Raw genomic sequence first — 9771 nt, 5'->3', positions numbered from 1 at the left:
GGTGAAGAGTCCTCCGGGAGATGATTCCCCTCCGGCAGGGTGCCGGAGGTGATCTCAAGAATCCCCCGAGATGGGATTGGCGGCGGCGGCGTCTCAGTAAGGTTTTCCGTATCGTGGCTCTCGGTACTGGGGGTTTCGCGACGAAGGCTTTAAGTAGGCGGAAGGGCAACGCAGGGGGCCACACGAGGGCCCCACACACCAGGCCGGCGTGGCCAAGGGCCAGGCCGCGCCGCCCTAGCGTGTCGGCGCCTCGTGGCCCCACTTCCTTTCCCCTCGGTCTTCTGGAAGCTTCGTGCAAAAATAGGACCCTGGGCGTTGATTTCGTCCAATTCCGAGAATATTTCCTTTGTAGGATTTCTGAAACCAAAAACAGCAGAAAACAAGAATCGGCTCTTCGGCATCTCGTTAATAGGTTAGTGCCGGAAAATGCATAAATACGACATATAATGTGTATAAAACATGTAGATATCATCAATAATGTGGCATGGAACATAAGAAATTATCGATACGTCGGAGACGTATCAGGTTACATCGCAAGAAGATGAATGGTGTCATCTTAAAGATTTGCATAATTCTATGATAAAATTAAGTGTCTTTCCTTCAACAAACACTTAGAATGAAAAAAGTTCTGATGAGTGGCGCGCTCTAATACATAACTTTGTTTTTGGAGGAAGTGTAGCCATCAAATTCATCGATGACGTTTTTCGATACTACCAGACGAAAAAAGATTTAAGGCAAGGTGTGATCCATTATCACCCATGCTATTTAATATAGTGACAGATATGTTAGCTATAGTTATTGTGCGTGCAAAGGCTGATGGGCAAATTAAAGGATTAGTTCCTCACCTTGTTGATGGTGATTTATTCTTTAATACGCTGATGATATGATTCTATTTATGGAACATGACCTTAAAAAAGCGAGAAACCTAGAATTAATTTTGCCAGCTTTCAAGCAATTATTCGATCTAAAAATTAATTATCATAAAAGTGAGTTGTTATGTTTTGGTGAAGACCAAGACAAGGCTGTCCTGTATGCAAAGCTTTTTGGCCACAACTTGGGTCAGTTTACAATTAGCTATTTAGACATTCCGATTCATTTTTCGAAGGCTCACAAATGTTGAATGGAAATATGTTGAGGATAGATTGCAAAAGCATGTTATTAGTTGGAAAGGCAAATTACTATCGAAGATTGGATCTCATTAATTCAGTACTAACCAATATGGTAATATAAATGATTTTCTTCTTTCAGTTACCCAAAGAAGTCTTGTATCGTCTGAATTATTTCATATCAAGATTCTTCTGGCAAGGGAATAGTGGGAAAAAATACCAACTTACTAAATGGAGTATGGTTTGCCGTCCCAAAGATCAAGGAGGGCTAGGTGTTCAGGACCTTGAGGTTAAGAACATGGTTCTTCTGGGTAAATGGTTGTCCAAGCTACTTACTAAAATTGGGGTTTGGCAAACCATTCTAAGGAGAAAGTATGTTGGTTGCTTATCCCAAGTTTATTTGAAACCTTGGGACTCACATTTCTGGGCTAGCCTTATGGTGACGAAGAAACACTTCTTCACACATGGTTCTTTCTCTATTAAGGATGGATCTAAGATAAAGTTCCAGGAGGATAAATGGTTAGGAAATACCACTCTCAGGGAACAATATCCATATATGTACAATATTGTACGTCACAAAAGCGATACCTTAGCTAAGGTGATGGTGTCCTCCTCCACCTAATGCGATGTTCACAAGAGAGCTTTTTGGACCCCGGATTGCATCTTGGAAAGCTTGCTTCAACGTCTGGCTTTCGTCCATTTGATGCAAGGGTCGGACGAGTTTCGTTGGAACCTAAATGGAAATTCATGGTAAATTCTCCGTGGATTCCATGTATAGAGCTTTGATTCAGCCTCTTTGTGCCAGTTGGTAACAATAAGCTCATTTGGAAAATGAAGATAACACTAAAGACTAAGGTTCTTCCGTGATATCTTCGTAGGAGGGTTGTTCTCGCAAAGGATAACCTTGCAAAAAGCGATTGAAAGGAAAATAAAGATGTGTCTTTTGTCATTAGGATGTGACAACAAAACACTTATTCTTCCAATGGCAGTTTACTTGGTCTATATGGTCAATCATCCAAATAGGTTCTACCTTGCATCAGCCACGCAACGTTATTAATATTTTTGGTAACTGACTAAATAGAGTGGATCATATGTTTAAAATACTTACTAGAATGCGAGCGTGTTTCCGTTATTTGGTCGATTTGGTTATGTAGTGTTGATAAAGCTTTTTAATGATAAAAAATCTTCTCTCATGCAGGTTATCTACCGGTGCATCACTTTGCTATGTTCATGGTCGTCTCTTCATCGTATGGAGAATCACGTCATCTTTATAGAGGTGCCTACATGGTTAGAGGACACCGCGAGATAATTTATTACCCAATATAGGTGGTAGCATGATCTTAGGATTGGATCTCCACCGACTTAGGCACCGTGTCAATACAGTTGCACTTCGTTTTTGTGTATTGGGCCTCTATTTTTGTATCCGTACATTTAGATGGTAAATGGTTGTGTGCATCTTAATTACGCAGATGCCGTGTAAAATGTCTAAATCTCTTAAGTAAATAGTATCGTCGAGAGGAGCACTAACTACCAGCTAAGTGAACGCCCGCTCAATTTGTACTGCTAATTCTGGTCCACAGCGTGGGTGCGGCGGCACCACCACCAAGGATCCGTGCGCAATGCTGAACTGATCAACCAACTGCGAGCTCAGCTCTGCTAATTACTACCCAATGGTGAAGCTACAATCAAGAGAGCATCTCAGGGATCGCGGTAATTAACCTGATCATACATAAATCACGTTGCAAACGTGAGGGGCACACCGCGAACACACTACACTAGCTAGCACCGCCCATCAGGCATCAGTGAGTACTGATCGTATCATATCGTCAGAGGGCGGAGTCCGCGCCGACACGGCGGTGGCGCCTGCCGCGCCTGCGCCGGTCCCAGGACCGCGCCTCGCCCGACGGGAGGTACATCGCCGCCTCCGCGCCCACGCTGCACTCTGGCAGCGGCGCCGGGTACCGCGCGCGGTCGTAGCAGTACCCGTACGTCATGTACCTCGCGCGGACCCTCTCCATCGCCGCCCGCCGCGCGGGCGACATCGTCATCTCGCCGGCGTCGTGGTCCAGCTCAGGCTGGAGCTGGAGGTCGGCGAACTGGGCGACGTAGGGCGCGTACTTGTAGTCCACCTTGTAGCGGCCGCCCGAGGTGGCCCAGCTGGAGCCGTCCCAGATGGTGGCGTACAGCGACATGGGCTTGGACGGGAACTGCGCACCCATCCGCTCGCTCCGCACCACCTCCCTGATCGGAGTCTCGTCGATGTAGAACCTGCACAGACATAAGAAAACCGGTCGATCAATGCAACGCAACACGAACATATTATTCCTTTATAACAAAGCAGCATAGTAGATGAGTAACATTTATTCAGGAGTCGTGTTAATCACAGTCTGAAGCATTTGCAGTGGAAACTTGAACGAGTTCAGACTTTGGACATGTAAACGGTGAAACTGAACAGGGCGGGTTAACTCATGTGAAACGCATGGTGAAAAGTGGGCGTGGTGGTGGTGGTGAACTTCCTTTTCATCCACCTTCTCCATTAAAAGCCTGACTCGCGAGCGATCACACAACTCCTGCAGAGGGTAGCGTAGAAAGCATGTGGGAGACGCAATTATGCGAGGAAAGGCGGCACGGGGATCTTGGTGGAAGGATCAGGCGCAGAGTGTGATCGAGAGTCCAGTGCACATGGTGTGATGAATGTTCAGGTTTAGTGGATGGAAACTGTAAAAGCGGACGACCCATTTCGCATGCCAACTTTAACTCGCTCACTCACAGGGACATGCAGTCTGAGTGGGAGCGTGACTGTGTGAGTAGTAAGTTGCATACAGTGGTAAGTCGTTTGCATTTGCAGTACTATGAATGATGCACAATTATACCCTTTACACGGGCTATGTTAGTCAGTTAACAGATTATGCAATCTGGGCTAGTAATTCAGGTGGAACAAGACGTGGTTTCTAGGCGAGATTTTGATCTCGGAAGTTTCTTGTTCGAAGCCAGCAATCCTGAAGCATATTAGCAACGCATTGTCATTTCCATACCCGCTGTGGCAATGCTATCTACTCAATTTTGGGACCTCGGTACTTAAAATTATTATAAAGTGGCAATTGCATAAGGAATCTATAGGCTGTAAAGAAGAAGCTCAATCATGTCAAGAGAGTGAAAAAAGGGGGGAAAAAGAAAGTGAAAGAGGAAGGAAAAATGAGGTACTACCTGATACCAGGAAGTAGATCAGTGGAGTACTGACACTATTTCATCGATGTGCACAAGGATCTTACTGTATTCTACAGGCTTCAACTGAAACTTCTTTTGCAGGTAATGATAGTGTGAGTAGTAAGTTGCATAGGTAATTTGCAGTACTATAAACTGTGGCTCTTCTTATCCCAAGTACCAAACGTTGCGCAATTATATGGGTATGCTAATCAGTTATAACAGATTATGTAATCTGGGCTAGTAATTCAGGTGGAAGAAGACATGATTTCTCGGCGAGATTTTGATGTCGCAACGTTTCTTGTTCCAAGCCAGAAATCCTGAAGCATATTAGCAACGCATTGTCATGCATTTCCATACCCGTTGTGGCAACGCTATCTACTCGATTTTGGGCCCTCGGTACTTGAAATTATTAAAGCGGCAACGGCATAAGGAATCTATACGCTGGAAAGAAGAAGAGCCAATAACGCTCAATCATGTCCTGAGAGTGAAAAAAAGGGATAAAGAAAGTGAAAGAAGAAGGGAAAAAGAGGGGTACTACCTGAAGCTAATGATAGTGAGGATTAACCTCATTGTTCTAGCGCATGCAGCATTGCTAAGTACAAGTACCAGGAAGAAGATCAATCAAGTACTAGAACTATTTCATTAATGTGCGCAAAGATCTTTACTATGTTCTACAAGCACAGAAGATGCTTATGCATACTGAAAAATCACAGATTTGCTGCTGCAGTTTGTGCTTCGAAATTGTACATACAAAGTACACATCCACACTTGTGACCCAGACGCCCGGCATTGCAAAATTGGTCTGAAACTTGCTTCGATGGTAATAATGTCGTGAACATTAGAAAACGACATTCTAGAACAGCGATCATGTATAGTTTGAGCAAGTAAAGTTAATGGAGTAGAAATAACTGGCTACAACTGTTTCAACTAAACTCTTCTACGCTTATGGCAGAAGGCTTACTTCAGGTTCCCTATCTGAATTCCGAATTTGTGAACTCGTGTAAACGTGCGTATTCAAAGTTTGATCTCATCAAAACCTTACTTCAGGCAACAACTGGCTACAGTTGTTGAAACTAAACTCTTCTGTACATAGGGCAGAAGCCTTACTTCAGGTTCCCATATCTGAATTCTGAATTTGTGAACTCGTGTCAACGTGCGTTTTCAAAGTTCAAGCTCATGAATCCTTGCAGCGATGAATGCAACAGCGCAGAGTCGCAACCGTACGTGCAGGCAATGCAGTGTGTCTGATGATCACGGGTGAATTAAATTGGGCGAGTAATAATGGGAGAGCAGAGCAGGGTGGTGTTTCTTACACGATGGTGCGATTGGTCCACCGGATGGCGTAGCGGTGGAAGTCCTCCGTGGGGTCGAACCAGAGGCCGTACCGCTCCTCCCTCCCGACCGCGGTGCTGCCGTCGCCGTAGACGTTGGTCTGCACCCTCCACTCCCTGCCCCTGACGTTCCCCAGGAACTCGAAGTCCAGCTCGTCGTGCGTCTTCTCGTACACGTCGCCGTTGGACATCTGCCACACACCACCACCAGAAGCGATTGCAACAATGGCAACAAAGTTAATCTCTGTTCGCCGCTCGGCGTCGTTTCGTTTTCACTAGTGTGTGGAGGGCGGGGGTGCTGCATATACTCACGTAGAAGGCGACGACGACGCCGGCGGTGTGGTCGGAGGGCAGCTTGATGCTGGCGCTGAAGAAGCCGTGGAGGTGCGCGGCCTGCGACGCGAACCCGGAGCCTGAAACAAATCGAAGGCAGGCGGAACGCGCAATGAGGACACTAGGATGGATTGATGGATCGATGCGTTACACAATCAATCAATGTAGGCGTAGGTGCGGGCAGTTACCTGTCCTCTCGTCGAGGGAGATGTGGACTCGCCTCCCGTCGCCGTGGAGCCTGAGGTTGGAGTCCCCGAACAGCTGCGTGTAGCCCTCCCCGAAGGTGAGCGCCGGCGCCGCCGTCTCCGGCCGCGGGACCAGGAGCTCGTCCGCGGCGAAGCAAGAAGACGGCGCCAGCAGGACGGCGACGGCCAAGACCAAGACCAAAACGAAGCGGCACGCCATTGCTGATATACTTGACTCAGCTTCTCCTCTGTTCCTTCCTCTCCTGTTTCCTCTGCTCTGCTCTGCTCTCCTCTATATCGCCGGCTATGGCTCTGTTTCTCTTGCCTTGCCTTTGGTGTGTAGCCCGATGTATTGGAAAGCAAGGTAGCTTTCCATCCATCCGGCAGGGACGCAGCGCCTTTATCGCGATTTTGGGCTCGCAGCTAGTGCCTTGCTGGCAGAGTAATTGCGGATGCGTCCACGGTTAAGTATTCTGATTTCGGATGCGCACATCTTTTCTGTGATACCCTGCACTTATAGTCCACTCAACTCTTCTACTCCCAGATTACAACTCTAAAAAGTTTTTTTTTTTTTGAAACGGGGACAAAAGCTTTGCCCCAATCTATTGATTAAGCAAGATGTAAAAGTTATTATTATTACAACGGATTACTCTCCCGGCATAATGTTGCCCAAATGACTCGCACCCGCGGTTACCCACAACCGGGCTTAACTCTTAACTCTATCTAGAATAACATGTAACGGCGCTTGCTTGTTTGCGCTCATTCATTATCTCCCAAGTGACCAACAAGGTAAGCGAGGAGATGGATTTCCTTTCCAGCGAAGTACCGCCCGCCATCATCTTCCACCAAGCAAAGATAGAAAGACCCATCCATTGCCTCGAATGTATGGTGGGGATGCCAATCCACCCCTTGATAGCGTCCCAAAGGCGACTAGAGAACCGGCAATGGATGAAAAGATGATGAACGGTCTCAAACTCTAAAAAGTTTAACGTCCGTGGAGACCGAAATTTCGCTACGTCCTTGATAGTCTTGAGGAGGATTGTTGCTGGGGTGGATTTGTTCTTGAATAATACCCTTGTGTATTTTTCATTCCAAATGGACCAACTAGTAAGCGTAGTGAGGCTAGCCATGGCCTTACGGTTTGGAACATTCTATTCTTCCTTGACATGCGCGTCCACCATTCGCTAATGGAGAGGTCCTCCGACCAAAGCCTAGTGTCGATCGACTCAATGCCAAAGCCACTGCTCGATCATATTCCAAAGCCTCTTAGTGTAGCGACAATGAGAGAAAAGATGTGCCACTATTTCTTGAGCTTGCTTGCAAAGAGGGCAAAGGCCGCAATTAGGTGAACCCCTCCTCTCTAGTATATCCGCTATCCAAAGTCAATTTTAAATTGCCAACAATGCGAAGAATTTGATTTTGGGTGGGGCCCACATCTTCCGCACCACCTATGCCGAAGCCGAAGTGCATTCCCCATTCGCAGTGACGTTCCATGTGATAGTATCCTCCTCCTCGTCCTCTTCTCCAAGTGTCACCTCATGTAGCATCCTCTACAAAGCCACGAATTCCCTAAGATGAGGGATTATCAAACTGATGTCCATCTTGTTCTTTGAGATCCAAGCATTCCCTCGGATGGTTTGCGCAACATTCTATTTTTTTCCTAGTTGACGCTTGAAAGATGTTTTTAGTGTGTGAAGATGCGATCTAGCGGCAAGTATTATGGATGAGAGCGTGTGGTATTCACAAGCTTTTGCTTCAGGCAATTATGTACCGTTGAGTGCCGGCACGAGCTTCCCGTTGCCCTTGCCCGCGACTTGGTCCACACTCCATACGACGTACTACTGCTGTCACTCTGTCAGCACATAGGACCGGCGGCAGGAAGAAGGGTACTGTACAAACGAGGCACGCCTAGCGACAGGCTGGTCGACAGTCGACAGACATTCGGCGTATCGCATTGACGGAAATATCGTATTCGTGGCCTCGTGTGGCGTCGAATGAACAAGATGCGCAGAATCTGGTCCAAGAAAATGGTCCAATGCCAAGATGACTGGACGCATTTGGATCCGACGAGGCATAGCCGAGAAGGGGTCCTAGAAATGTCGTGCAAGGACCGGAGAAGTTCGTACGTATACACGCGGCCGCGCGCGGCGCCGGTATCGTAAATAATTGTCGTAGGATCTGGTCGTCAGGATCCGGGAGTGATGGGCGACGCACTGTCGCGCGGGCGCCCGAAATTTAGGGGGTCGACGGACGCGACGGCCGACGCGACGCCAACAGCTTTTTCTGAAACGGTCGTTTATGTAGACATAAAAATATAGCGGAAACGGGAATCCGCCTGGATGGTTAGAAGGGCAGTGGCACCTCCTAACTCATCAGAGTTCAAATCTTAGGTTTGACATTTGAATCAAGCCATGCACTTGGATCGACAAAGTTAACTTGTGGTGTTCTATTTTTCCTTAGACCACCTTTGCCAATTTGTCTAGCTTTGGTCCCTTCTTAACACCATCAACCTTCGCCACGACATTGAGGACGACATCATTTGGAGGCTCACCCTGCATGGAGAATATACCACCAAGTCAGCCTACGAGGTGCAATTCTTTGGATCTATCGCCTCGACCATGAATAAGTACATTAGAAAAGCTTGGGCGCCACCCAAAGTTTTTTTTTTTGCATGGCTTGCAAATCAAAATCGCATTTGGATGGCGGACAGTCTTGAGAAACGGGGTTGGCCTAATTGCAGTCTTTGCCCTCTTTGCAAGCAAGTCACGGAATCGGTGGATCATCTCTTCACCCATTGCCGCTTCACCATTCGCCTGTGGGGACGGGTGGTTAAGAGTGGTTGGGCATCCCAGAGCTTGATCATTCGCATTGGTCGGGTCTTTCAGTTGCGGAGTGGTGGAAGAGAATGTCGAGCGAAGCAACTATCAACTGCAAAGCTATGGCTTCACTTACCTTGTTAGTTTCTTGGGAAGTTTGGTGTGACCGCAACGCAAGGGTGTTTCATAGCAAGCTAGCTCCTTCGCAAATAGTATTTGATAGGATAAAATTTGAGGCGAGGCTTTGAGTTTTGGCGGGTGCCAAACGTTTGGGTGATTTGATGACGGGAGAGTGAAACCTTGTATTATTTCCACTTTTAGAATCTTGTAAACTTAACTTCTCCTTAATTAATCGATTGGAGAAAAATCATTTTTGCCCCCTTTTCAAAAAAAAATTTCTACCGTGGTGCTCGATTTACTAGGAAACAGGGGATGGACGAACCGTGAAAGCCTCCTCGAATGCATATAAGGCTGGTCATAGTGCATAGTATCATATTATAGTATCATATGTATCATGCATATGATACTTGTCTATGATACTACCACTATAGTGGGTGGTATTATAGAGTAGTATCATAATCTTCTAAATTTATTGTTTTGTAGAATCTCAATACAAAATGTGTGTACAAGGTCTATTTAGCATTAGCTTTTCTCGTAATGTGCGCTATTATACAGTATCCACATATGTTACTCTAATCTTGTCTCCCCTCATTAATTAGATGCCACATCAGCATTTTTGTGGGCCTAAGATGCATGATACTACCTAAGGGCATCTCCAGCGGCGCGACGCATT

General features: G+C 46.6%; 1 protein-coding gene across 1 annotated transcript; it reads right to left on the bottom strand.

The window, feature by feature from the left end:
• Positions 1 to 2729: 2729 nt before the first annotated feature.
• On the bottom strand, positions 2730 to 6382 carry LOC124697395 (probable xyloglucan endotransglucosylase/hydrolase protein 27). The gene is made up of 4 exons (XM_047229994.1): positions 6166 to 6382; positions 5957 to 6057; positions 5627 to 5835; positions 2730 to 3374 (listed from the first exon to the last, which is right to left on the bottom strand). Exons 1-4 carry the CDS (start codon positions 6380 to 6382, stop codon positions 2933 to 2935), a joined length of 969 nt encoding a protein of 322 aa, XP_047085950.1. The 3' UTR covers positions 2730 to 2932.
• Positions 6383 to 9771: the final 3389 nt, after the last annotated feature.

Source organism: Lolium rigidum, chromosome 3 (genome assembly GCF_022539505.1).
Source record: "Lolium rigidum isolate FL_2022 chromosome 3, APGP_CSIRO_Lrig_0.1, whole genome shotgun sequence".
In the NCBI taxonomy this organism is placed as follows: domain Eukaryota; kingdom Viridiplantae; phylum Streptophyta; class Magnoliopsida; order Poales; family Poaceae; genus Lolium; species Lolium rigidum.
The sequence above is the reverse complement of the archived record's forward strand: the minus strand, read 5'-3'. Positions and strand labels throughout refer to the sequence as shown.

Coding starts and splice junctions, on each gene's coding strand:
- LOC124697395 (XM_047229994.1), bottom strand. CDS start 6,382: ATGGCGTGCCGCTTCGTTTTGGTCTTGGTCTTGGCCGTCGCCGTCCTG. Junction 6,058..6,165: donor CTCCCTCGACGAGAGGACAG/GTAACTGCCCGC, acceptor GATTTGTTTCAG/GCTCCGGGTTCGCGTCGCAG. Junction 3,375..5,626: donor TGGACCAATCGCACCATCGT/GTAAGAAACACC, acceptor ATGTCTGTGCAG/GTTCTACATCGACGAGACTC.